Source organism: Physella acuta, unplaced genomic scaffold (genome assembly GCF_028476545.2).
Source record: "Physella acuta isolate Inbredline_101_S28 unplaced genomic scaffold, ASM2847654v3 ptg000059l, whole genome shotgun sequence".
In the NCBI taxonomy this organism is placed as follows: Eukaryota; Metazoa; Mollusca; class Gastropoda; family Physidae; genus Physella; species Physella acuta.
The window spans coordinates 53,031-77,246 of NW_026731579.1; the positions used below are offsets into that span (position 1 = coordinate 53,031).

At 41.8% G+C, this 24,216-nt stretch overlaps 1 protein-coding gene and 43 non-coding genes across 44 annotated transcripts; all 44 read right to left on the reverse strand.

Moving 5' to 3' along the window:
* Nucleotides 1–385: 385 nt before the first annotated feature.
* LOC131948423 (uncharacterized) lies at nt 386–13,420 on the reverse strand. The gene is made up of 11 exons (XM_059310032.1): nt 13,357–13,420; nt 11,415–12,005; nt 6,915–7,018; nt 5,426–5,687; nt 4,854–5,003; nt 3,014–3,083; nt 2,773–2,819; nt 2,110–2,206; nt 1,515–1,680; nt 1,295–1,360; nt 386–1,132 (listed from the first exon to the last, which is right to left on the reverse strand). Exons 1-11 carry the CDS (start codon nt 13,418–13,420, stop codon nt 1,076–1,078), a joined length of 1,674 nt encoding a protein of 557 aa, XP_059166015.1. The 3' UTR covers nt 386–1,075.
* A 3,225-nt stretch (nt 13,421–16,645) lies between these two features.
* Nucleotides 16,646–16,716, reverse strand: Trnag-gcc (transfer RNA glycine (anticodon GCC)). Its single transcript has one exon. It is a non-coding gene; the product is annotated as a tRNA-Gly (tRNA).
* Nucleotides 16,717–16,794: 78 nt separating this feature from the next.
* Trnag-gcc (transfer RNA glycine (anticodon GCC)) lies at nt 16,795–16,865 on the reverse strand. The gene has a single exon. It is a non-coding gene; the product is annotated as a tRNA-Gly (tRNA).
* Nucleotides 16,866–16,937: 72 nt separating this feature from the next.
* On the reverse strand, nt 16,938–17,008 carry Trnag-gcc (transfer RNA glycine (anticodon GCC)). The gene has a single exon. It is a non-coding gene; the product is annotated as a tRNA-Gly (tRNA).
* Nucleotides 17,009–17,178: 170 nt separating this feature from the next.
* On the reverse strand, nt 17,179–17,249 carry Trnag-gcc (transfer RNA glycine (anticodon GCC)). Its single transcript has one exon. It is a non-coding gene; the product is annotated as a tRNA-Gly (tRNA).
* Nucleotides 17,250–17,321: 72 nt separating this feature from the next.
* Trnag-gcc (transfer RNA glycine (anticodon GCC)) lies at nt 17,322–17,392 on the reverse strand. Its single transcript has one exon. It is a non-coding gene; the product is annotated as a tRNA-Gly (tRNA).
* Nucleotides 17,393–17,462: 70 nt separating this feature from the next.
* On the reverse strand, nt 17,463–17,533 carry Trnag-gcc (transfer RNA glycine (anticodon GCC)). Its single transcript has one exon. It is a non-coding gene; the product is annotated as a tRNA-Gly (tRNA).
* Nucleotides 17,534–17,710: 177 nt separating this feature from the next.
* Trnag-gcc (transfer RNA glycine (anticodon GCC)) lies at nt 17,711–17,781 on the reverse strand. The gene has a single exon. It is a non-coding gene; the product is annotated as a tRNA-Gly (tRNA).
* A 71-nt stretch (nt 17,782–17,852) lies between these two features.
* Trnag-gcc (transfer RNA glycine (anticodon GCC)) lies at nt 17,853–17,923 on the reverse strand. Its single transcript has one exon. It is a non-coding gene; the product is annotated as a tRNA-Gly (tRNA).
* A 72-nt stretch (nt 17,924–17,995) lies between these two features.
* Nucleotides 17,996–18,066, reverse strand: Trnag-gcc (transfer RNA glycine (anticodon GCC)). The gene has a single exon. It is a non-coding gene; the product is annotated as a tRNA-Gly (tRNA).
* Nucleotides 18,067–18,137: 71 nt separating this feature from the next.
* On the reverse strand, nt 18,138–18,208 carry Trnag-gcc (transfer RNA glycine (anticodon GCC)). Its single transcript has one exon. It is a non-coding gene; the product is annotated as a tRNA-Gly (tRNA).
* Nucleotides 18,209–18,279: 71 nt separating this feature from the next.
* On the reverse strand, nt 18,280–18,350 carry Trnag-gcc (transfer RNA glycine (anticodon GCC)). The gene has a single exon. It is a non-coding gene; the product is annotated as a tRNA-Gly (tRNA).
* Nucleotides 18,351–18,422: 72 nt separating this feature from the next.
* Nucleotides 18,423–18,493, reverse strand: Trnag-gcc (transfer RNA glycine (anticodon GCC)). The gene has a single exon. It is a non-coding gene; the product is annotated as a tRNA-Gly (tRNA).
* Nucleotides 18,494–18,565: 72 nt separating this feature from the next.
* Trnag-gcc (transfer RNA glycine (anticodon GCC)) lies at nt 18,566–18,636 on the reverse strand. The gene has a single exon. It is a non-coding gene; the product is annotated as a tRNA-Gly (tRNA).
* Nucleotides 18,637–18,708: 72 nt separating this feature from the next.
* On the reverse strand, nt 18,709–18,779 carry Trnag-gcc (transfer RNA glycine (anticodon GCC)). The gene has a single exon. It is a non-coding gene; the product is annotated as a tRNA-Gly (tRNA).
* A 71-nt stretch (nt 18,780–18,850) lies between these two features.
* Nucleotides 18,851–18,921, reverse strand: Trnag-gcc (transfer RNA glycine (anticodon GCC)). Its single transcript has one exon. It is a non-coding gene; the product is annotated as a tRNA-Gly (tRNA).
* A 72-nt stretch (nt 18,922–18,993) lies between these two features.
* Trnag-gcc (transfer RNA glycine (anticodon GCC)) lies at nt 18,994–19,064 on the reverse strand. The gene has a single exon. It is a non-coding gene; the product is annotated as a tRNA-Gly (tRNA).
* A 214-nt stretch (nt 19,065–19,278) lies between these two features.
* Nucleotides 19,279–19,349, reverse strand: Trnag-gcc (transfer RNA glycine (anticodon GCC)). The gene has a single exon. It is a non-coding gene; the product is annotated as a tRNA-Gly (tRNA).
* A 70-nt stretch (nt 19,350–19,419) lies between these two features.
* Trnag-gcc (transfer RNA glycine (anticodon GCC)) lies at nt 19,420–19,490 on the reverse strand. Its single transcript has one exon. It is a non-coding gene; the product is annotated as a tRNA-Gly (tRNA).
* A 72-nt stretch (nt 19,491–19,562) lies between these two features.
* On the reverse strand, nt 19,563–19,633 carry Trnag-gcc (transfer RNA glycine (anticodon GCC)). Its single transcript has one exon. It is a non-coding gene; the product is annotated as a tRNA-Gly (tRNA).
* A 170-nt stretch (nt 19,634–19,803) lies between these two features.
* Nucleotides 19,804–19,874, reverse strand: Trnag-gcc (transfer RNA glycine (anticodon GCC)). Its single transcript has one exon. It is a non-coding gene; the product is annotated as a tRNA-Gly (tRNA).
* Nucleotides 19,875–19,946: 72 nt separating this feature from the next.
* On the reverse strand, nt 19,947–20,017 carry Trnag-gcc (transfer RNA glycine (anticodon GCC)). Its single transcript has one exon. It is a non-coding gene; the product is annotated as a tRNA-Gly (tRNA).
* A 70-nt stretch (nt 20,018–20,087) lies between these two features.
* Nucleotides 20,088–20,158, reverse strand: Trnag-gcc (transfer RNA glycine (anticodon GCC)). The gene has a single exon. It is a non-coding gene; the product is annotated as a tRNA-Gly (tRNA).
* A 170-nt stretch (nt 20,159–20,328) lies between these two features.
* On the reverse strand, nt 20,329–20,399 carry Trnag-gcc (transfer RNA glycine (anticodon GCC)). Its single transcript has one exon. It is a non-coding gene; the product is annotated as a tRNA-Gly (tRNA).
* A 72-nt stretch (nt 20,400–20,471) lies between these two features.
* On the reverse strand, nt 20,472–20,542 carry Trnag-gcc (transfer RNA glycine (anticodon GCC)). Its single transcript has one exon. It is a non-coding gene; the product is annotated as a tRNA-Gly (tRNA).
* A 70-nt stretch (nt 20,543–20,612) lies between these two features.
* Nucleotides 20,613–20,683, reverse strand: Trnag-gcc (transfer RNA glycine (anticodon GCC)). The gene has a single exon. It is a non-coding gene; the product is annotated as a tRNA-Gly (tRNA).
* Nucleotides 20,684–20,860: 177 nt separating this feature from the next.
* Nucleotides 20,861–20,931, reverse strand: Trnag-gcc (transfer RNA glycine (anticodon GCC)). The gene has a single exon. It is a non-coding gene; the product is annotated as a tRNA-Gly (tRNA).
* A 71-nt stretch (nt 20,932–21,002) lies between these two features.
* On the reverse strand, nt 21,003–21,073 carry Trnag-gcc (transfer RNA glycine (anticodon GCC)). The gene has a single exon. It is a non-coding gene; the product is annotated as a tRNA-Gly (tRNA).
* Nucleotides 21,074–21,145: 72 nt separating this feature from the next.
* Nucleotides 21,146–21,216, reverse strand: Trnag-gcc (transfer RNA glycine (anticodon GCC)). Its single transcript has one exon. It is a non-coding gene; the product is annotated as a tRNA-Gly (tRNA).
* Nucleotides 21,217–21,287: 71 nt separating this feature from the next.
* Trnag-gcc (transfer RNA glycine (anticodon GCC)) lies at nt 21,288–21,358 on the reverse strand. The gene has a single exon. It is a non-coding gene; the product is annotated as a tRNA-Gly (tRNA).
* A 72-nt stretch (nt 21,359–21,430) lies between these two features.
* Trnag-gcc (transfer RNA glycine (anticodon GCC)) lies at nt 21,431–21,501 on the reverse strand. Its single transcript has one exon. It is a non-coding gene; the product is annotated as a tRNA-Gly (tRNA).
* Nucleotides 21,502–21,572: 71 nt separating this feature from the next.
* Trnag-gcc (transfer RNA glycine (anticodon GCC)) lies at nt 21,573–21,643 on the reverse strand. Its single transcript has one exon. It is a non-coding gene; the product is annotated as a tRNA-Gly (tRNA).
* A 72-nt stretch (nt 21,644–21,715) lies between these two features.
* Trnag-gcc (transfer RNA glycine (anticodon GCC)) lies at nt 21,716–21,786 on the reverse strand. The gene has a single exon. It is a non-coding gene; the product is annotated as a tRNA-Gly (tRNA).
* A 72-nt stretch (nt 21,787–21,858) lies between these two features.
* Nucleotides 21,859–21,929, reverse strand: Trnag-gcc (transfer RNA glycine (anticodon GCC)). Its single transcript has one exon. It is a non-coding gene; the product is annotated as a tRNA-Gly (tRNA).
* A 71-nt stretch (nt 21,930–22,000) lies between these two features.
* Nucleotides 22,001–22,071, reverse strand: Trnag-gcc (transfer RNA glycine (anticodon GCC)). The gene has a single exon. It is a non-coding gene; the product is annotated as a tRNA-Gly (tRNA).
* A 72-nt stretch (nt 22,072–22,143) lies between these two features.
* On the reverse strand, nt 22,144–22,214 carry Trnag-gcc (transfer RNA glycine (anticodon GCC)). The gene has a single exon. It is a non-coding gene; the product is annotated as a tRNA-Gly (tRNA).
* Nucleotides 22,215–22,286: 72 nt separating this feature from the next.
* Trnag-gcc (transfer RNA glycine (anticodon GCC)) lies at nt 22,287–22,357 on the reverse strand. The gene has a single exon. It is a non-coding gene; the product is annotated as a tRNA-Gly (tRNA).
* A 72-nt stretch (nt 22,358–22,429) lies between these two features.
* Trnag-gcc (transfer RNA glycine (anticodon GCC)) lies at nt 22,430–22,500 on the reverse strand. The gene has a single exon. It is a non-coding gene; the product is annotated as a tRNA-Gly (tRNA).
* A 73-nt stretch (nt 22,501–22,573) lies between these two features.
* Trnag-gcc (transfer RNA glycine (anticodon GCC)) lies at nt 22,574–22,644 on the reverse strand. The gene has a single exon. It is a non-coding gene; the product is annotated as a tRNA-Gly (tRNA).
* A 72-nt stretch (nt 22,645–22,716) lies between these two features.
* Trnag-gcc (transfer RNA glycine (anticodon GCC)) lies at nt 22,717–22,787 on the reverse strand. The gene has a single exon. It is a non-coding gene; the product is annotated as a tRNA-Gly (tRNA).
* Nucleotides 22,788–23,002: 215 nt separating this feature from the next.
* Nucleotides 23,003–23,073, reverse strand: Trnag-gcc (transfer RNA glycine (anticodon GCC)). The gene has a single exon. It is a non-coding gene; the product is annotated as a tRNA-Gly (tRNA).
* Nucleotides 23,074–23,716: 643 nt separating this feature from the next.
* Nucleotides 23,717–23,787, reverse strand: Trnag-gcc (transfer RNA glycine (anticodon GCC)). The gene has a single exon. It is a non-coding gene; the product is annotated as a tRNA-Gly (tRNA).
* Nucleotides 23,788–23,859: 72 nt separating this feature from the next.
* On the reverse strand, nt 23,860–23,930 carry Trnag-gcc (transfer RNA glycine (anticodon GCC)). Its single transcript has one exon. It is a non-coding gene; the product is annotated as a tRNA-Gly (tRNA).
* Nucleotides 23,931–24,144: 214 nt separating this feature from the next.
* Trnag-gcc (transfer RNA glycine (anticodon GCC)) lies at nt 24,145–24,215 on the reverse strand. The gene has a single exon. It is a non-coding gene; the product is annotated as a tRNA-Gly (tRNA).
* Nucleotide 24,216: the final 1 nt, after the last annotated feature.

The window sequence follows — 24,216 nt, forward strand, 5'->3', positions numbered from 1 at the left end:
AATTCTCTTGAGCACTTTTTTTATGCGGTTTTCCATTGGGTGTCTTTCTAGTCACCCTTTACACGAACTGGTGGTTTTAAACATCTTTACGCCAGCTAGATGTGTCTCAGATCTTTACAACTAGAATTTCTAGTCCCATACCAACATTTTTACACCAGCTATTGGTACTACAAGTCTTTACACCAACTAGCAATTATCATACACCTTTACACCAACTATAAGTTCCCCAACTCGTACTAAACATCTTTACTTCAGGTATTAATACAACACATCCTTACACCAACTAGGTCCATTTTTTGAAATGCTAGTTGAAATTATTAGCATGCAACAAAAAATTTTTTTTTTATTTTAATACATTTCACATCCATCAAAATTCAGCATATTTACACTAGCGTACATATTTATAATGGAGCATCACAATTGATCCACAAGAATGATTACAATAAAATCTATAATTGAGTAAGGCAGCTCAATTTTCAAAAGTATAAATTAACTTTGCCAGTTTGAGGGGGGGGGGGTATTTAGAATGAATTCGTCTGAAAAGTTAATACTGCTGGATTGAACATGTAGAATAATTAGCTAGACGATGTTAGCACACTAACAGAGTAAACTCATCCATTCTAATAACTTAAGACTATGATACAAGTATTCAACATGTGATGTGGGCTGATGGGTGTCCATTCTAATAACTTAGGACTATGATACAAATATTCAACAAGTTTGTGGTGGACAGGCGCCAAGAATGTACAAGTGATGGAATAATGTGAATAGGCGACTTGTTGTCTCTATATCTGTAGAATCTTGACATGGTGTCAATGTTTGTAGAATCTTGACATGGTGCAATAACTGTGGAATCTTGACATGGTGTTAATGTTTGTAGAATCTTGACATGGTGTCAATCACTGTTGACATGGTCTCAATATCTGTAGAATCTTGACATGGTGTTAATATCTAAAGAATGTTGATATGGTTTCAATTTCCATAGAATGTTAACATGTCAATATCTGTAGAATCTTGACATGGTGTCTGGCTGCTGTCAATATCCGTAGAATATTAAAATGGTCTTTGGGTTGTGTCAATATCTGTAGAAGGAATGTGTTGACATCGTGGCTGGGTGGTGTCCTAATGTTGCCTGCTAAGTTACAAAATTGACATTCATTAACATGGGGTGGGCAAGTTCATCATTCATGTAGAGAGTCAACAAAACACAATGATAATGCCTGATATAAAGAAAGAAAAAACTTACCTGATAATATTGTGTGTCATATATTTAGCTGACAAAGACAAAACTTACCTGATAATATTGTGTGTGTGGCTCAACATGTCTGGGAAGTGTGCTCAGTGGAATATCCTCTAGAATCTGAAAATAACAATTTTAATCATAAATAACAACTCTTTAGCTCATAAGATAGTAAAAAAAAGGTTCTATTTGTAGCTGCGTTTAAGAAAATAAATGTTTATAATAAGAATAATTTTCTTAAAGTAAAAAATGTAGAGAAAAGTGAATGTCCTACATATCCGTCAAAATACGGGTTGCTCTCAGATGCTATACTCATTCTCCGATTGTTTTCAGGTGAAATATCATTCTCATGGAAACTCGTCGTCGTGTCCATCCACACTCTCGGCAGCTTTAGGATGCTGATGTCAGGTGAAAAATGTAGCATCCTTGATCTGACATTGCTGGTGTGAAAAGTATTTATGGTGTTACTTTAATTGGTTACTTTAATCGTAAGGTTTACAGAAGAGGTTTATTAACATAGAGAATAGATGTAAAACATCATTTTGTTTTATTACTTTCTAGGGGATCAATGCTGGTACAACCATATCTTACTAGATCAAGTTCAATAAAATGGTTGCAGAAGCCCTGAGCCATGTTACTGCTCAGAAGGCCAAATTTGTCCATTAAAAAGTACATCCACTAAGCCTAACTAGTCCAATTAATAAGCTCATCTACTAGGCTTGACATGTCCACTAATTAGTAATTAGTTCCTCTACTTACTAGTACTAGGCTTGAAATGTCCACTAATTAGCTCCTCTTCTAGGCCTAGCTTGTCTATTATAAAACTATTATTTAGCTCCTCTACTAGGCCTGACATAAGCTTCACTTACTTGTTTTTGTGTTTACTGCAGCAGTAACAACAGCAACACAGCAGAGAGCCCAGGAAGATCAAACTCCCAACACTGCTGCTACAGATCACCAGCACCTCTAGACAAATAGAAAGTAGAAATTTATACTGCTAGCTTACACACTACAACACCTCTAGAAAAATAGAAGATAGAATTTTTAACTGCTAGTCTATTCTCTACATTATATTTACTTTATTTAGAGAACAAACAGAAGGTTGAATTTTAAACTGCTAGCTTACACACTACAACACCTTTAGAAGGTAGAATGCTTAAATGCTAGTTTGTACACTACACCATCTTTAGAGTAGATATAGTTTTAAACTGCTAGACAATACACTACACCACCTCTAGAGAGAAAACAATTAGAACTGTCTGATGTTAGTCTACAGACTACATGTGTCAGCAGTTTCACAGACAAAACTGCTTGTCTGCACACTTCATATTTTAGGAGCTTTACCTTGTTAAAATTTTTAGTCTATATCATTCTAACAGCAACTTTAGAGTCCCAATTGTTGGTCAACACGTCACACATTATGGCAGTTTTACACAGGCATTTTCACAAATCTAAAGGTCAAGTTTATGCAGTACATATTTAAACAAATGTATGCTGCTATCGTGTAGATCCACTAGCATGTTCAAAATTACCTTTCCCATCAATTTGACACTGAGACCCAAAGTACCACTTCAAGCAGCTGTGGAAAATTGTTGGATTAGTTAGAGCAGCAGAACAAAAAAAAATTGTTGGATGTTAATTTAGTTAAAATGTCAATAACAGAAAATCTACATTTTTTTTGCCTTTGCATACAGGATAAGCCCTTATGATTTGAAAACAAAAAGCACAAAAACAGACACAAGGTATGTTTTAAAAAAAAAGTCTCAGACAAACCTGCATTGTTTAGTACCAGCCAGTACGTCGTCATCAATACACAAACCTCCGTTCTGACAAGAACATTTTTCTGGAAGTAAATTTTTTTTTGTCTCTATGAATAATCAAACCACTAAATATAAAGTATGTATGGGGGGGGGTGTCGTCCAAGGAGCAAAGAGGTGAATAATTAGGTGATGATGTGTGAAGATCGTTTGTCTGTAAGGTGTTAAAGATACCGAGTAATGTTTATTTTGTGTGCATAGTGTTCTAACAGCTTTATACAAGAATATATGTAGTAGGTTCAAAACAACTGCCCACCAGACATCTGTGCAGCTTAGAGGGAACATTTGTGATGATGTGTGATGATGTGTGATGAGGTTCAAGAAATGTCACCCAGCATTTATTTTAAAAACCTGCTTCAAGGGCAATGTTTGTCTGTTGTGATGATGTGACAATAGGGGTGTGGGGTATAACAAAATACATAAATAGTGCCTTGTTATTTATGGAAGGCCCTTCAGCAACCCTTCGTGTTAGATCTTGTGTTGTTGTTTATACTACATATAGCTGTCTTGTGCTATGCTATTTTTCATATGACAGTTGTCTTTTGCTATCTTTCATATGACAGCTGCCTTGTGCTATCAGTCATACCACAGCTGCCTTTAAGATGTCTATCATATTACAGCGGTCTTGTGTTGTATGTCTTACAGCATTTTTCTTTAACTGAAGTTCTCTATTAACAAATACCTTCCACCTGTTACACCTTGATTACCTTAACCAGTGGTGTAGCGAGGTCGGGTATCACCCGGTGCGGCACTTAATGGTGTCACCCCCTCAGAGGCGTAGCGACTCTTCTCGGGAACAAATTTCGATTTGCCTCCCCCCCCCCTCAAACTTTCGATTTGCACCCCCCCCCTCAAATTTTTCTCTATATATTTTACTATTTTTTTGCCTTGGTGTCACCCCCCTAAATGGTGTCACCCGGTGCGGTCCGTACCCCCGCCCACCCCCCCATGAGGTGCCGCACTGGGTGACGCCTAGCCTAGTGATGCCACTACCTAAAGCACTCACCTATACACATTTCTCCAGGTAGTCTGTACAAGAACTGGGTGACGCTCAGCCTAGCGATGCCACTACCTAAAGCACTCACCTATACACATTTCTCCAGGTAGTCTGTACAAGAACTGGGTGACGCTCAGCCTAGTGATGCCACTACCTAAAGCACTCACCTATACACATTTCTCCAGGTAGTCTGTACAAGAACTGGATGACGCTCAGCCTAGTGATGCCACTACCTAAAGCACTCACCTATACACATTTCTCCAGGTAGTCTCTACAAGAACTGAGTGACGCTGAGCCTAGCGATGCCACTACCTAAAGAACTCACCTATACACATTTCTCCAGGTAGTCTGTACAAGAACTGGGTGACGCTCAGCCTAGCGATGCCACTACCTAAAGAACTCACCTATACACATTTCTCCAGGTAGTCTGTACAAGAACTGGGTGACGCTCAGCCTAGCGATGCCACTACCTAAAGCACTCACCTATACACATTTCTCCAGGTAGTCTGTACAAGAACTGGGTGACGCTCAGCCTAGTGATGCCACTACCTAAAGCACTCACCTATACACATTTCTCCAGGTAGTCTGTACAAGAACTGGGTGACGCTCAGCCTAGTGATGCCACTACCTAAAGCACTCACCTATACACATTTCTCCAGGTAGTCTCTACAAGAACTGAGTGACGCTGAGCCTAGCGATGCCACTACCTAAAGAACTCACCTATACACATTTCTCCAGGTAGTCTGTACAAGAACTGGGTGACGCTCAGCCTAGCGATGCCACTACCTAAAGCACTCACCTATACACATTTCTCCAGGTAGTCTGTACAAGTTTGGACTTGGGTCATCGTAACCTTTCTGACAGTGACATGACATGACGTCATTGGTGTATTTACAAATGGCATGTGTGCCACAATAATTGTGCTCACTGTTGATGCAAGGATTTACCTCTGTAACATAAGCATATGTCAAGTGGTCAGTTTAAAGTCTAACATTAGCATTGGTCATATCTAGGTTTAATTAAAAAACTGGACACTATCCATGTTATAATCAAATGGTTATTTTAACTTTTAAATCATAACAATGGCAATACCGGCCAATTTCAATAATAACGTCAAATCATTTACCACGTAATTTGTAAAGATCAATTTACCTCATCAGCCCTCATCTTGACAAACCAATAAAATGATAACCAATTTACTTTACTGTTAGGTACAAAAATGTATAGTAGTTACTACTAGTAATACTAGTTAGTATATGTTGGATATATATCATGAGACATCTTACTTTACATTCATTTACAAACAATAATTTACAAATAAATAATTCTGTGTTCAAATACGATAAAGATTACATTCGAAAGCGTACGTACCAACCAAGGGAGAGAATAAGCTTGACAATTCAGTTTCATTGCCAGTGTTCTCCCTTACGGTGGGATCCAGCAGAAGTTCTCCGTCTGACGTCACCAACAACTCTTGGCTCAGGACGTGTTGGATCTCACCAATACCGGAAGTCAAGGCTTTGTCCATCCCCAGCTCGAAGGAGAGCGTCATGCGCTGGTCTTGTTTTTCTATGGAGTCGATGTCAAGGCCCAGCACCCCTTGAATGTCCTGTTTCTTGAAAGTCAGCTGGATCTGATAGGAGAATTGGACGTAAACTGTTGTGGGTGTGGTGTAAAGAGTTGTCGGTGTAAAGTATTGTGGGCATATTGTAAAGGGCTGTGGGCGTGTTGTAAAGGGATGTGGGCTGTGTTTCTTCCAGACTAAAATTTACGGGGGGGGGGGGGGGGAACTCTATTAAAAGTATATGTTTTCTATACAAATTCCATTTCGTTCGAGGGGGGGGGGGGCGATAGAGATGCCTGGAAGAAAATCTGGTTGTAAAGAGCTGTGGGCGTGTTTTAAAGGTTTGTGGGCGTGTTGTAAATAATTGTGAGGAAGCTGCTGGCTATTACTAGTAAAACACTTATTTCTAAAAGTAAAACAGTGGTTTCCAAAAGTAAAACAGTGGTTTCCAAAAGTAAAACACTTGTTTCCAAAAGTAAAACAGTGGTTTCCAAAAGTAAAACAGTGGTTTCCAAAAGTAAAACAGTGGTTTCCAAAAGTAAAACAGTGGTTTCCAAAAGTAAAACAGTGGTTTCCAAAAGTAAAACACTGGTTTCCAAAAGTAAAACAGTGGTTTCCAAAAGTAAAACAGTGGTTTCCAAAAGTAAAACAGTGGTTTCCAAAAGTAAAACACTGGTTTCCAAAAGTAAAACAGTGGTTTCCAAAAGTAAAACAGTGGTTTCCAAAAGTAAAACACTGGTTTCCAAAAATAAAACAGTGGTTTCCAAAAATGGGAGACGTACCAACACAGGAAATCGCGAGCTAGTGCTAGGCGGTGTTTTATTCTGGCATCTCTAAGGACTTAACCCTCCCCCCCCCCCTCCCCCCCCCCCCCTGATAAAATGAAAACTTTGAATGTAAATGGAAAGTATATACTTTAAACATTGTTCGACTAATCGCCCATCCCCCATTGTACTGGATGTTTAAAGGCTTCAAGTCACCCCCCCCCCCCCCCTCTTTCACCCTGAGCAAAACGCCCGAGTTCAACAACTTTAACTGAAAATTACATTTTAAAATTATACATCAGACCGTATAAGTAAAAATTTAGGCATTTTTGAAATAACCATTTGACTCTAGTTTAATGAGGCGTTAGCTTTATCAAATAATTTAAAGACAAACGGAGGTTCGTCTTTAACGGTAGCCTATTTAGACACTGTTTATCTAGATATACGGGTTTTTTAATTGAATAAACTGTTAAATTAAACAAAACATGTAAGTCGAATTAACGTTCTGGTTTTCTAAGACACGTGACCTTACCAGCGTCATGAGCTTGTGTTTGATTGGCTGAAGCTGCTGTGGGGTGTAGCTCTGTTCGACCCCCGAAGCTCGAACTGTCAGGTGGCCATGGTAAAAACTGGCAGCTGTGAATAGAATCCGGAGTTGTTAAATTACCAGTGGGAAATTTAGTTTTGTAGAGATATTTGTTACAACAATGTGTGATTTGGGCTAAGTCAGACACATTAAAACAAACACACAAAAACATTTTGGCTGTGTTTGGAATGTGTGTGGACATTGCCTGTGCGCCTCATACAGGTACAGAAGTGCCAGATAAACTTAAAGTACGGGTAATGCCGGCAACTGTCTGTTAATTTATGTATGCATCACCCTCCAACCTTCCTTAAAGGCTCATGGGGGACCTCACTCTACAACGTTCCTTAATTCAGGGATCATGGGGGACCTCACTCTACAACGTTCCTTAATTCAGGGATCATGGGGGACCTCACTCTACAACGTTCCTTAATTCAGGGATCATGGGGGACCTCACTCTACAACGTTCCTTAATTCAGGGATCATGGGGGACCTCACTCTACAACGTTCCTTAATTCAGGGATCATGGGGGACCTCACTCTACAACGTTCCTTAATTCAGGGATCATGGGGGACCTCACTCTACATCGTTCCTTAATTCATGGATCATTTGGGACCTCACTCTACAACGTTCCTTAATTCAGGGATCATGGGGGACCTCACTCTACAACGTTCCTTAATTCCGGGATCACGGGGGACCTCACTCTACAACGTTCCTTAATTCAGGGATCACGGGGGACCTCACTCTACAACGTTCCTTAATTCAGGGATCATGGGGGACCTCACTCTACAACGTTCCTTAATTCAGGGATCATGGGGGACCTCACTCTACAACGTTCCTTAATTCAGGGATCATGGGGGACCTCACTCTACAACGTTCCTTAATTCAGGGATCATGGGGGACCTCACTCTACAACGTTCCTTAATTCAGGGATCATGGGGGACCTCACTCTACAACGTTCCTTAATTCAGGGATCATGGGGAACCTCACTCTACAACGTTCCTTAATTTAGGGATCATGGGGGACCTCACTCTACAACGTTCCTTAATTCAGGGATCATGGGGGACCTCACTCTACAACGTTCCTAATTCAGGGATCATGGGGGACCTCACTCTACAACGTTCCTTAATTTAGGGATCATGGGGGACCTCACTCTACAACGTTCCTAATTCAGGGATCAGATGGATCTAAACCCCACACATCACTTAGGATGGTTGGCTGGGAGAAGACCAGGAACTAATCCTCTGTCTATGGACCAGTTCAGTTTTTATATAGCTCCCGCTCTTGGCTATACCAGCTGTGATCTTGGTTATACAAGCTGTGATCTTGGTTATATCAGATGTGATCTTGGTTATATCACGTGTTATCTTGGTTATATCACGTGTTATCTTGGTTATATCAGGTGTGAAGATCTTGGTTATATCACGTGTTATCTTGGTTATATCAGGTGTGAAGATCTTGGTTATACCAGATGTGATGATCTTGGTTATATCAGGGTGTGATCTTGGTTATATCAGGTGTGATCTTGGTTATATCAGGTGTGATCTTGGTTATATCAGGTGTGATCTTGGTTATATCAGGTGTGATCTTGGTTATATCAGGTGTGATCTTGGTTATATCAGGTGTGAAGATCTTGGTTATACCAGATGTGATGATCTTGGTTATATCAGGTGTGATCTTGGTTATATCAGCTGTGATCTTGGTTATATCAGGTGTGATCTTGGTTATATCAGGTGTGATCTTGGTTATATCAGGTGTGATCTTGGTTATATCAGGTGTGATCTTGGTTATATTAGGTGTGATGATCTTGGTTATACCACTTGTGATCTTGGTTATATTAGGTGTGATCTTGGTTATATTAGCTGTGATCTTGGTTATATCAGGTGTGATCTTGGTTATATTAGGTGTGATGATCTTGGTTATACCACTTGTGATCTTGGTTATATTAGGTGTGATCTTGGTTATATTAGCTGTGATCTTGGTTATATTAGCTGTGATCCTGGTTATACAAATTTTGATGATCTTGGATATACCAATTGTGATGATCTTGGCTATACCAATTGTGATGATCTTGGCTATACCAGCTGTGATGATCTTGGTTATACCAGCTGTGATCTTGGCTATACCAGCTGTGATGATCTTGGTTATACCAGGTGTGATGATCTTGGTTATACCAATTGTGATGATCTTGGCTATACCAGCTGTGATGATCTTGGTTATACCAGCTGTGATGATCTATGTTATACCAATTGTGATGATCTTGGTTATACCAGCTATTATCTTGACATGCAACTTTCATCCTTGTCCAGCACACGAGTAAATCGACCGACAAAATGTCACACTGACCTGACTGAGACTGTCAACAAGTTTTTAAAAAAACTCGGAATGACAACTTTTACATGTCACCGTCCAAGTGTCACATTTAGAAAGGTGATGGGAGGCAGAGAGAGCAGAAGGTATGCTCGGATGTGACAATTTAAAAAATATATATATATAATTGACACAGCTGTTTTTATTGGAGGATACGTAACATAATATAATTTTTTAAAGGGCATTAAAACCATAAACTCTAGAAATTTTGCCCCCTCCCCTCCCCTTGCATGCAGTCATTACTGGGGTCACTGCCAGGTGCCCGCGAGAGCGTTAACCCAAACAGTAACAGAGCTATCCAAAATTTATACACAAAGTAAAAGCCATTAGCCATGAAAAGGATGGGTTGTATCGGGGCGGACTATCCAAGAGGCCGAGAAATTTTTAAAGGGGCCCCCAGTTGGAATTTTCATTGTGCATTTTTTTTTCTCCATCAAAACCTGAATTTTACGTCTCAATAGGAAGGCTATGAAATGGTAAAATGGTAGCATTGACAAAGGAGAATAATAATCATTTTAAAAGTTTAAAAAAAAACCCACGTTTTCTGATTGAACTAAAAAGTAGAAAATAAATGCTATACATCACAATAATGCAAGCGATCACTCTACTATAAGCGATGAAAAACGTGGGGCGCCGAAGTAAAAGTTATATTACTATTGATTAGATAATACTATTGACTTTTATTAGGGAGCTTGTAGAGAGTCAACAGTATTAGAAACTGTAAGAAAATCACGGCGCCCCACGTTTTTGATCGCTTATAGTAGAGTGATCGCTTGCATTATTGTGATGTATAGCATTTCTTTTCTACTTTTTAGTTCAATCAGAAAACGTGGGTTTTTTTAAAACTTTTTTAATGATTATTATTTTCTACTTTTTAGTCTTTGTCTGTTTGTTTGCATTAAAATCTTTCTATCTATTTTATCTTTTCACTTTTTTTGGGTAAACGAAGACAACTCGTAAAAAGACAACTCGTAAAAAGACAACTCGTAAAAAACACGTTGTGTGAATACGTTACTGACTAGAACACATAGATTTGAACCCGTGTCGAGTGGGATAGCAATCGTGTGCCCAACCACTCGACCATATCGTCTCCCCCATACTGGCCACCAGTTGTTACGGTTGTTTGTACACAAATTACAGTTACTGAGTTATGTCCCTTTTTCCCCACGTATTTACTACAACGAGCCGACCCGCGGCGTATCATACGCCGCTATTTAGTTGATTTATTTTCTACTTTCAGTAATCCATAATTTGCGAATTCGACAGTACCAATGCTGCCACTGAAAATATTTGCTTTAAAACACTAACCCCCCCCTCCTTTCCCCTAACCCCGACCCTACACCCCCCCCCCCCCCCCGTGAAAGCAGCCTCCTCTTAGTTACTTCCTGTAAGTTTAAAGTCGGTTCAAACGTAATTATCTGCCCCTAATAGCCGTCACTAAACCTGGCTGTACGGTTTGTAAACATTAACGTGACCACAGCTCAGCAGACCACGTGGGGTGGGGTAGGGTGGTAGTGATAGTGATAGAGAGAAAGAGAGGGGACTGTAAGGAGGCGCTTGCAGCTTGTTTTCTAACGGCTCGCAGAGGAGAATTATATAGGCCTATATAGATTATATAGCGGTCTAAAATGCTCAATAAAATGTTTCCATGGATCAATTTAGTAATAATAACAATTGAATATTCTATTGTCATCCAAAACAAAGCTTCACTGAAAATTTCAGCGCGCTAGCTAACTGGGAAGTGCCAGAAATTTCGATCGCAAGATTTGATTGGAAAGACAGAGACGAAAGCAAGTTAAAGAAAACGTGGGAAAAAATCAGAAAATAAATCAAAGCTTTGTATCCCTTTTTATACCCCCCTCCCCCCTTCCCCCTAAAAAGTATTCATCTTTACACCAACCCCTAAAAAGTATTCACCTTTACATCCCCCCCCCCCCCCGCTAATCCCCAAAAGTATTCTCTTTTACATCCCCCTTATCCCCCTAAAAACGTATTCACCTTTACACCTCCCCTAATCCCCCTAAAATAGTACTCACCTTTACCCCCCCCCCCCTAATCCCCCGAAAAAAAAGTGTTTACCTTTACACCCCCCTAATCCCACAATGCCGTGTTCTCTCAGATATCCGTTCAAGCATCGACAGACTCTCAGCTTGGCGTCACATCGCTCGTAGTGAATGACATCACATCCCGAATGAGTCACAGCGTCACACGAGCTGCTGTTGACCTGACCCAAGTCGTGTGTTGTACCGTTGTAGCCGTGTGTGCTGTGGTGAGTGAAGTTGTGCGGAGACCCCGTCCCGTTGTTGCTGTACCTCGTGTGGTACAACCGGTTAGCTCCCGTGGACTTTTCTCTGTCTGATAAAGAATCCAGGTTATCGCGCTTGTAAAATTCGTTGTCGTGAAGGACGCCATCCTTTGTAGCCTCGTTCTCGTCTAGGTATTTCACATCCGGGACATCGTCCCGCCGGATGTTGTCATCGTAGTAGTGGTGAGGGGGGATGGAGAGTGGACTCTCCGAGACGTGGAGGTCGATGGGTCTCATCTGACCGATGCTATCCTCCCCCAGCGCGCGCATGGAACCGTCGATGTTGAGTCGCTCTAGGTTCTCGCTGCTGGGGTGGAAGTCGTAGTAGTTCCCTCCCGCGTCGTAGAACGGTTCGCCTTCATTATCTGGGAGATGGACAAAATAATAGGCGAAATTTGAATCAAATGCATCAATAGAATGAAACTATGGCTTTTGTCTTTAGGGACCCTGTACATCTTACCCTCCACACCAGGTTAATCTGTGAACCAAACACCAATGGAGAAGGAAATGCTAGATCTAGGAAGAAAGTGTGGGTGGATAGGGTACACCCTCAGAGGATGTGGGGTGGATAGGGTAGACCCTCAGAGGATGTGGGGTGGATAGGGCATACGCTCAGAGGATGTGGGGTGGAAAGGGTAGACCCTCGGAGGATGTAGGGTGGATAGGGCACAAAGAGGATGTGGTGTGGATAGGGTATTTAAAATATGACTTGAAATTGTGTAACAGTATCCTTTTCTTTTAAAAAATAAACTTTAAAGTGCCACTATTTATCTAAGATGACCACTAAGCCTGTACTATCAGATTTGCATGTCATTTGTGTGTATGCGGGGGGGGGGGGGGGGTTTGACGTTTTCTACTGTTGAAACTGTAATTGAATGTCAGCTTGTCTTTTTGTTTAGTTTTATTCTCGGGTCAACGTGGCAAAGGCGAAAAACATTTATTTTTATTTTCAACTTTGGTGTAGTCCCCTAAAATAGCAATATCAACAAATAATTCGATTCTGTACTACACACACAAAAACACACAATCAAGTTTTTGTAATCACACTTTTTGAAACCACAGTTCGTGATTTCTGTATTTAATTCTCCTTTGAAAGTGTTTTGTGCCGATATTCTAACGAGAGGTTCAAATTGAGTTACTTAATATTTTTCCAATATAAACAATTAACAATTAGCTTTTGGTAATTCTAGTCAGCCGTTTGTGCCCCACTCCCATGACTAACAGAATTAGTTGTAAAAAAAAAAAGGGTTTTTAAAAATGTCGCCGTTTGATCTTAACATTTTATGTCGTTCAAAAAGCCATTTTTAAGAGCATTTAAAAAAAAAAAGTTTCTATAGGCCTACCTATGAAAATACCAACATACATACACTTGTACAGTGTACATAACATTTGTTTAGGTGGAGACCATGAGTAACAAAATCTGGCACATTGTTATTTATTTCTGAAATAGGAGTATCGGTTGTTGTTGCCAGTTTGTAAATAGTAAACAACTGTTGTGGTCATTAGTCAAATGGGGGGGGGGGCTTGGTAAATGACGTCACACACGAGGGAATGGTGTTCGGGTGAAGTGCTATGTAATGGAGGGATTATTGGGGTGGGGGGTCAAAGAAAAGTGTAATAAATTATTAGTAATAAATTATAACTATTTATCATATGACTAAATGTAAACATAACATCTACCGCTATAGTCCTCATACTGAAAAGATGAACACTAACCTGAGGCATTAGCCGGGTACTGTACAACAAATATTATGCAAATAAAATATCTCCTAATCCCCATGTTTGGCCTTTCCGTCAAGACCGCTGGCAACAACACATTCCTTACAACTGGCCAACGTCAGCACAGGATTGCCAGATTGGACAATACTTCTATCTATATTTCATCGTGGTACTCCTGCTACAGCGTTAAGTGGTTTTGATAAAAGCCTTCATGAGAAATGTCGCTCAAGTTGAACTGGTGCTAAAGAACTGAAGGTCCAGGTTTGAACTCCAGTTGGCAGACGATGCCGAACACAGTACCACGCACACGCCGCTAGAGTATTTAGCCAGAGGACTTGGGAGAAAAAGTTAACACTCGGACACACAGTTGTTGAGGCTTTATGCTATGCTGTGGGAGAAACGTTTCTAAACATCGGTGACTGAGCCCTAATAGCCAAGTTCTCTCACACACACATTTGCTGTTTAAGGCCTGTGCTGACGGTAATGTTTTGGACAAGCGACAACACGTAGTCTTGCCATTGTTACAGTTCGCTATTAGGGTCTCGGGCACTTTTCCCTTGGGGGTGGGTGCAATGGTTAAAAGGGCTTTGGGAAAAAAGAAAGAAAAAAAAACCACCTTTTAATTAATAAGTCCTCTTTATTTATTTCAGTGTATCTACGTTGGGGTACTTAAGGGAATTATATTTGCATGCATCAGGGACTTTTTATATAGTTACAATTGCAACGGCGGCCAACTTAAAAAAAAAACCCAATCTTTTGAGGCGGTCAAATAACTGTCAAAATAAATAAAACTGTCAAATAAATTGATCATATAACCATTGATCTTTCTAATAGAGTCAGCTGGCTAGTTTTTGTAACAGAAAACACCCCATAAATTTTTATTTTCTTTCAAATTTAAAAAATTTAGTATATTGAAATATCAGTAAATTTAGCAAAGATTTTGATTTTATTTCACCATACCAAATTTTTAAAATTCGAAAACAATATTTCTATAGTATTTTCTGTAACAAAAACTAGCCAACTGTCTCTAACAATGTGTTCATTTAACTTTAAAATTAATATTTGAATTTTTTGTTGGCTCATCAATAAACCCACAACACAAAAGTGTTCCTTGTCTACACGCTGTGACAGCTTTTTAAAAGCTCTAATGTTCTATTTATTGACTTTAGTTTACTATAGAGTTAAATCAGACCGAACACTGTCTGGGAGTATCGTGAGCAGCAGGCGTTAGTGTCTTCAGGTCAGAGGTGATCCCGCGCCGGAGATGTTTGCAGAAGTTGTCGTCGGTAGAAAAGCCACGAGATGTCGTGTTTAAACTTGCCTTGTAGCGCCACCAGCACACAAACAGATGCACACATTACAGCCGAGAGGAAATCCAAAACGAATTTTTCAAGTAGATAAACGTCTTACAGCTAGACAGACAAGGACTTCATTTGGATTTCAGCCATCAACTTAAATCGTGTGTTCCGTTTATATTTTTTTTAAATTTACTTTTTACTTTTACTATGATCATAAATAACTTTTGCCTTTAAAGGAATGCTTCATACTTTTGACTTAATGTCTTCAAAGTCTGCTTTACAAAATCTGTCTTATTTAATATGACTGCTTCACAACTTTTGTCTTAATAAGTATGATCATAACTTTTGTCTTAATAAGTATGATCATAACTGGGGGTCGTCCATAAATGACGTCACACTGGTAGGGGGGAGGGGGGTCCATAATTTTGTGTCGGTGTGTGATGAGGGGGAGGTGGGGGTTCCGATAGTGTGACGTCACTTTTTTGCATTATAAAAAAGTAATATTAGAAAACGAGTTTTAGCCGTTATTTCGCGCTTTAGAAAACTGCTTTAATAAATTACAATAGGAATTCATCAAAATACTCTATGTTGACAGAGTTCAGACAAGATTTTGGACAAATATCGATGTTTTAAGATGTTTTTATCGATGTTGTAGGCTGAGGTGTGACGTCATTTTAGGGGGGGGGGCGGTCTGGCTTTTTGTGACGACATGCGACGGAGGGGGGGGGGAGTAAAAATCGTCAAAAAAGCGTGACGCCATTTATGGATGACCCCACTTTTGCCTTTAAAAGAATGCTTCACAACTTTTGTCTGAAAAAGTCTGCTTCACAACTTGAGTTGCTTAAAGTTCTCCTACAAAGATAAACCCTAGCTTATTTAACAACACATCAACATTCGTGTATGAATTTCTACTTTAATATTTTAAATAAACCAAGTGGGCTATTCGGAAGTTACAAACTTAATTACTGTTCCTGCAAAACTAAATATTTTAAAAGAACAAACACGAATTTTTATTTGCCAATTTTGTTTGTTTCTAACAAATGTTATTTTTTTTTTATTTGACCAAGGTTAATCATATTTTTATTACCACAATAAAGTAATAGATCTAACTTATTTTAAAAGGGATGTGTAAAACTGAATATGTATAAGGTTAATTTATCAAGAAATACCAGTTTAATAAAAACTTAAATTTAGACATGAGGAGTTATGGCCAGATTTTTCATACCTCCAGCATCAACAGACCAAAAGGTGAAACATTTTTTTAAAGTGAGAGGGCCTGAAGAAAGAGAACGGTAGAAAAAAAAATGTGCCGGTGTTTGCCTGGCTGAGCCTGAGAACATCTCATGCATCTGGGACACGACCCCTCACTTGGCAGGCCCTGGTGTTGTGTTGGTTCGCTCTGGTCAGCTACAGAACTGGGTCACTTGTCCGAGAGGGGAAGTTCTGGATGGGGGGGGGGGGGGGATATATTTATATTTGCCTGTCAATTTTCAGAGTTTGCAACGTTTAATAATGCACAGCTATTGTTAGACCTAGAACGAATTGTGTAGTATTTGGTTTGAAACAAAACTTTTTTTAAAAAAAAAACCCTCAAGATTTCGTTTTTTTTTTTTAAATTTTGATTGATATTCGTCACGATAATTAAACGTGCAAAAATGATTAGTCTGTCAAGATTGACACCTAAAGTCCGTTGGAAAGTTAAAAAAATAATTTTCATAACTTTCTTTAAGTTAGACGACTCAAAAGATGCATCGCCCGGGAATCGAACCCGGCTCACCGGCGTGGCAGGCGAGTAGTCAACCTCCTCAGAGTAATATTTGTGTGTTTAAAAAAAATGCTCAAAAGTGCATCGACCAGGAATCAAACCCGGGTCACCCGCGTGGCAGTCGAGTATTCTACCACTAGACCACCGATGCTTACAGTGCAGTTCTACCACTCAACTTCCTCAGAGTAATGTTTGTGTGATTTAAAAAAAAATACTCAAAAGTTGCATCGACCGGAAATCGAACCCGGGTCACCCGCGTGGCAGGCGAGTATTCTACCACTAGACCACCGATGCTTACAGTGCAGTTCTACCAGTCTACCACCTCAGAGTAATGTATGTGTGATTTAAAAAAAAAATTATATACTCAAAAGTTGCATCGACCGGGAATCGAACCCGGGTCACCCGCGTGGCAGGCGAGTATTCTACCACTAGACCACCGATGCTTACAGTGCAGTTCTACCAGTCTACCTCCTCAGAGTAATGTTTGTGTGATTAAAAAAAAAATACTCAAAAGTTGCATCGACCGGGAATCGAACCCGGGTCACCCGCGTGGCAGGCGAGTATTCTACCACTAGACCACCGATGCTTACAGTGCAGTTCTACCAGTCTACCTCCTCACAGTAATGTTTGTGTGATTTAAAAAAAAATACTCAAAAGTTGCATCGACCGGGAATCGAACCCGATGCTTACAGTGCAGTTCTACCAGTCTACCACCTCAGAGTAATGTATGTGTGATTAAAAAAAATACTCAAAAGTTGCATCGACCGGGAATCGAACCCGGGTCACCCGCGTGGCAGGCGAGTATTCTACCACTAGACCACCGATGCTTATAGTGCAGTTCTACCAGTCTACCTCCTCACAGTAATGTTTGTGTGATTAAAAAAAAAATACTCAAAAGTTGCATCGACCGGGAATCGAACCCGGGTCACCCGCGTGGCAGGCGAGTATTCTACCACTAGACCACCGATGCTTACAATGCAGTTCTACCAGTATACCTCCTCAGAGTAATGTTTGTGTGATTTAAAAAAATACTCAAAAGTTGCATCGACCGGGAATCGAACCCGGGTCACCCGCGTGGCAGGCGAGTATTCTACCACTAGACCACCGATGCCTATTGTGCAGTTCTACCAGTCTACCTCCTCACAGTAATGTTTGTGTGATTTAAAAAAAAATACTCAAAAGTTGCATCGACCGGGAATCGAACCCGATGCTTACAGTGCAGTTCTACCAGTCTACCACCTCAGAGTAATGTATGTGTGATTTAAAAAAAAATTATATACTCAAAAGTTGCATCGACCGGGAATCGAACCCGGGTCACCCGCGTGGCAGGCGAGTATTCTACCACTAGACCACCGATGCTTATAGTGCAGTTCTACCAGTCTACCTCCTCACAGTAATGTTTGTGTGATTAAAAAAAAATACTCAAAAGTTGTATCGACCGGGAATCGAACCCGGGTCACCCGCGTGGCAGGCGAGTATTCTACCACTAGACCACCGATGCTTATAGTGCAGTTCTACCAGTCTACCAACTCACAGTAATGTTTGTGTGATTAAAAAAAAAATACTCAAAAGTTGCATCGACCGGGAATCGAACCCGGGTCACCCGCGTGGCAGGCGAGTATTCTACCACTAGACCACCGATGCTTATAGTGCAGTTCTACCAGTCTACCTCCTCACAGTAATGTTTGTGTGATTAAAAAAAAATACTCAAAAGTTGTATCGACCGGGAATCGAACCCGGGTCACCCGCGTGGCAGGCGAGTATTCTACCACTAGACCACCGATGCTTACAGTGCACTGCTACGACTCAACTTCCTCAGATTAATGTTTGTGTGATTAAAAAAAAAATACTCAAAGTTGCATCGACCGGGAATCGAACCCGGGTCACCCGCGTGGCAGGCGAGTATTCTACCACTAGACCACCGATGCTTACAGTGCAGTTCTACCAGTCTACCTCCTCAGAGTAATGTTTGTGTGATTAAAAAAAAAATACTCAAAAGTTGCATCGACGGGGAATCGAACCCGGGTCACCCGCGTGGCAGGCGAGTATTCTACCACTAGACCACCGATGCTTACAGTGCACTGCTACGACTCAACTTCCTCAGATTAATGTTTGTGTGATTAAAAAAAAAATACTCAAAAGTTGCATCGACGGGGAATCGAACCCGGGTCACCCGCGTGGCAGGCGAGTATTCTACCACTAGACCACCGATGCTTACAGTGCACTGCTACGACTCAACTTCCTCAGATTAATGTTTGTGTGATTAAAAAAAAAATACTCAAAAGTTGCATCGACGGGGAATCGAACCCGGGTCACCCGCGTGGCAGGCGAGTATTCTACCACTAGACCACCGATGCTTACAGTGCAGTACTACGACTCAACTTCCTCAGAGTAATGTTTGTGTGATTTTAAAAAAATACTCAAAAGTTGCATCGACGGGGAATCGAACCCGGGTCACCCGCGTGGCAGGCGAGTATTCTACCACTAGACCACCGATGCCTATTGTGCAGTTCTACCAGTCTACCTCCTCACAGTAATGTTTGTGTGATTAAAAAAAAAATACTCAAAAGTTGCATCGACCGGGAATCGAACCCGGGTCACCCGCGTGGCAGGCGAGTATTCTACCACTAGACCACCGATGCTTACAGTGCAGTGCTACGACTCAACTTCCTCAGAGTAATGTTTGTGTGATTTTAAAAAAATACTCAAAAGTTGCATCGACGGGGAATCGAACCCGGGTCACCCGCGTGGCAGGCGAGTATTCTACCACTAGACCACCAATGCTTACAGTGCAGTGCTACGACTCAACTTCCTCAGAGTAATGTTTGTGTGATTTTAAAAAAAATACTCAAAAGTTGCATCGACCGGGAATCGAACCCGGGTCACCCGCGTGGCAGGCGAGTATTCTACCACTAGACCACCGATGCTTACAGTGTAGTTCTACTAGTCTACCTCCTCAGAGTAATGTTTGTGTGATTTAAAAAAATACTCAAAAGTTGCATCGACCGGGAATCGAACCCGGGTCACCCGCGTGGCAGGCGAGTATTCTACCACTAGACCACCGATGCTTACAGTGCAGTTCTACCAGTCTACCTCCTCAGAGTAATGTTTGTGTGATTAAAAAAAAAATACTCAAAAGTTGCATCGACCGGGAATCGAACCCGGGTCACCCGCGTGGCAGGCGAGTATTCTACCACTAGACCACCGATGCCTATTGTGGAGTTCTACCAGTCTACCTCCTCACAGTAATGTTTTTGTGATTTAAAAAAAAATACTCAAAAGTTGCATCGACCGGGAATCGAACCCGATGCTTACAGTGCAGTTCTACCAGTCTACCACCTCAGAGTAATGTATGTGTGATTAAAAAAAATACTCAAAAGTTGCATCGACCGGGAATCGAACCCGGGTCACCCGCGTGGCAGGCGAGTATTCTACCACTAGACCACCGATGCTTATAGTGCAGTTCTACCAGTCTACCTCCTCACAGTAATGTTTGTGTGATTAAAAAAAAAATACTCAAAAGTTGCATCGACCGGGAATCGAAACCGGGTCACCCGCGTGGCAGGCGAGTATTCTACCACTAGACCACCGATGCTTACAATGCAGTTCTACCAGTATACCTCCTCAGAGTAATGTTTGTGTGATTTAAAAAAATACTCAAAAGTTGCATCGACCGGGAATCGAACCCGGGTCACCCGCGTGGCAGGCGAGTATTCTACCACTAGACCACCGATGCCTATTGTGCAGTTCTACCAGTCTACCTCCTCACAGTAATGTTTGTGTGATTTAAAAAAAAATACTCAAAAGTTGCATCGACCGGGAATCGAACCCGATGCTTACAGTGCAGTTCTACCAGTCTACCACCTCAGAGTAATGTATGTGTGATTTAAAAAAATACTCAAAAGTTGCATCGACCGGGAATCGAACCCGGGTCACCCGCGTGGCAGGCGAGTATTCTACCACTAGACCACCGATGCTTATAGTGCAGTTCTACCAGTCTACCTCCTCACAGTAATGTTTGTGTGATTAAAAAAAAAATACTCAAAAGTTGCATCGACCGGGAATCGAACCCGGGTCACCCGCGTGGCAGGCGAGTATTCTACCACTAGACCACCGATGCTTACAATGCAGTTCTACCAGTATACCTCCTCAGAGTAATGTTTGTGTGATTTAAAAAAATACTCAAAAGTTGCATCGACCGGGAATCGAACCCGGGTCACCCGCGTGGCAGGCGAGTATTCTACCACTAGACCACCGATGCCTATTGTGCAGTTCTACCAGTCTACCTCCTCACAGTAATGTTTGTGTGATTTAAAAAAAAATACTCAAAAGTTGCATCGACCGGGAATCGAACCCGATGCTTACAGTGCAGTTCTACCAGTCTACCACCTCAGAGTAATGTATGTGTGATTTAAAAAAAAATTATATACTCAAAAGTTGCATCGACCGGGAATCGAACCCGGGTCACCCGCGTGGCAGGCGAGTATTCTACCACTAGACCACCGATGCTTATAGTGCAGTTCTACCAGTCTACCTCCTCACAGTAATGTTTGTGTGATTAAAAAAAAATACTCAAAAGTTGTATCGACCGGGAATCGAACCCGGGTCACCCGCGTGGCAGGCGAGTATTCTACCACTAGACCACCGATGCTTATAGTGCAGTTCTACCAGTCTACCAACTCACAGTAATGTTTGTGTGATTAAAAAAAAAATACTCAAAAGTTGCATCGACCGGGAATCGAACCCGGGTCACCCGCGTGGCAGGCGAGTATTCTACCACTAGACCACCGATGCTTATAGTGCAGTTCTACCAGTCTACCTCCTCACAGTAATGTTTGTGTGATTAAAAAAAAATACTCAAAAGTTGTATCGACCGGGAATCGAACCCGGGTCACCCGCGTGGCAGGCGAGTATTCTACCACTAGACCACCGATGCTTATAGTGCAGTTCTACCAGTCTACCACCTCACAGTAATGTTTGTGTGATTAAAAAAAAAATACTCAAAAGTTGCATCGACGGGGAATCGAACCCGGGTCACCCGCGTGGCAGGCGAGTATTCTACCACTAGACCACCGATGCTTACAGTGCACTGCTACGACTCAACTTCCTCAGATTAATGTTTGTGTGATTAAAAAAAAAATACTCAAAGTTGCATCGACCGGGAATCGAACCCGGGTCACCCGCGTGGCAGGCGAGTATTCTACCACTAGACCACCGATGCTTACAGTGCAGTTCTACCAGTCTACCTCCTCAGAGTAATGTTTGTGTGATTAAAAAAAAAATACTCAAAAGTTGCATCGACCGGGAATCGAACCCGGGTCACCCGCGTGGCAGGCGAGTATTCTACCACTAGACCACCGATGCCTATTGTGCAGTTCTACCAGTCTACCTCCTCACAGTAATGTTTGTGTGATTAAAAAAAAAATACTCAAAAGTTGCATCGACCGGGAATCGAACCCGGGTCACCCGCGTGGCAGGCGAGTATTCTACCACTAGACCACCGATGCTTACAGTGCAGTGCTACGACTCAACTTCCTCAGAGTAATGTTTGTGTGATTTTAAAAAAATACTCAAAAGTTGCATCGACGGGGAATCGAACCCGGGTCACCCGCGTGGCAGGCGAGTATTCTACCACTAGACCACCGATGCTTACAGTGCAGTGCTACGACTCAACTTCCTCAGAGTAATGTTTGTGTGATTTTAAAAAAAATACTCAAAAGTTGCATCGACCGGGAATCGAACCCGGGTCACCCGCGTGGCAGGCGAGTATTCTACCACTAGACCACCGATGCTTACAGTGCAGTCCTACCAGTCTACCTCCTCAGAGTAATGTTTGTGTGATTAAAAAAAAAATACTCAAAAGTTGCATCGACCGGGAATCGAACCCGGGTCACCCGCGTGGCAGGCGAGTATTCTACCACTAGACCACCGATGCTTACAGTGCAGTCCTACCAGTCTACCTCCTCAGAGTAATGTTTGTGTGATTAAAAAAAAAATACTCAAAAGTTGCATCGACCGGGAATCGAACCCGGGTCACCCGCGTGGCAGGCGAGTATTCTACCACTAGACCACCGATGCCTATTGTGCAGTTCTACCAGTCTACCTCCTCACAGTAATGTTTGTGTGATTAAAAAAAAAAATACTCAAAAGTTGCATCGACCGGGAATCGAACCAGGGTCACCCGCGTGGCAGGCGAGTATTCTACCACTAGACCACCGATGCTTACAGTGCAGTTCTACCAGTCTACCTCCTCAGAGTAATGTTTGTGTGATTTAAAAAAAAATACTCAAAAGTTGCATCGACCGGGAATCGTACCCGGGTCACCCGCGTGGCAGGCGAGTATTCTACCACTAGACCACCGATGCTTACAGTGCAGTTCTACCAGTTTACCTCCTAAGAGTAATGTTTGTGTTATTTAAAAAAAAAAATTCAAAAGTTGCATTGACCGGGAATCGAACTCGGGTCACCCGCGTGGCAGGCGAGTATTCTACCACTAGACCACCGATGCTTCTTGTGCAGATCTACCAGTCTACCTCCTCACAGTAATGTTTGTGTGATTAAAAAAAAAATACTCAAAAGTTGCATCGACCGGGAATCGAACCAGGGTCACCCGCGTGGCAGGCGAGTATTCTACCACTAGACCACCGATGCTTACAGTGCAGTTCTACCAGTTTACCTCCTGAGAGTAATGTTTGTGTTATTTAAAAAAAAAATTCAAAAGTTGCATTGACCGGGAATCGAACTCGGGTCACCCGCGTGGCAGGCGAGTATTCTACCACTAGACCACCGATGCTTATAGTGCAGTTCTACCAGTCTACCTCCTCACAGTAATGTTTGTGTGATTAAAAAAAAAATACTCAAAAGTTGCATCGACCGGGAATCGAACCCGGGTCACCGGCGTGGCAGGCGAGTATTCTACCACTAGACCACCGATGTTTACAGTGCACTGCTACGACTCAACTTCCTCAGAGTAATGTTTGTGTGATTAAAAAAGAAATACTCAAAAGTTGCATCGACCAAGAATCGAACCCGGGTCACCCGCGTGGCAGGCGAGTATTCTACCACTAGACCACCGATGATTTCAGTGCAGTGCTACCAGTTTACCTCCTAAGAGTAATGTTTGTGTTATTTAAAAAAAAAAATTCAAAAGTTGCATTGTCCGGGAATCGAACTCGGGTCACCCGCGTGGCAGGCGAGTATTCTACCACTAGACCACCGATGCTTATAGTGCAGATCTACCAGTCTACCTCCTCACAGTAATGTTTGTGTGATTAAAAAAAAAATACTCAAAAGTTGCATCGACCGGGAATCGTACCCGGGTCACCCGCGTGGCAGGCGAGTATTCTACCACTAGACCACCGATGCTTACAGTGCAGTTCTACCAGTCTACCTCCTCAGAGTAATGTTTGTGTGATTTAAAAAAAAATACTCAAAAGTTGCATCGACCGGGAATCGTACCCGGGTCACCCGCGTGGCAGGCGAGTATTCTACCACTAGACCACCGATGCTTACAGTGCAGTTCTACCAGTTTACCTCCTAAGAGTAATGTTTGTGTTATTTAAAAAAAAAATTCAAAAGTTGCATTGACCGGGAATCGAACTCGGGTCACCCGCGTGGCAGGCGAGTATTCTACCACTAGACCACCGATGCTTATAGTGCAGATCTACCAGTCTACCTCCTCACAGTAATGTTTGTGTGATTAAAAAAAAAATACTCAAAAGTTGCATCGACCGGGAATCGAACCCGGGTCACCGGCGTGGCAGGCGAGTATTCTACCACTAGACCACCGATGCT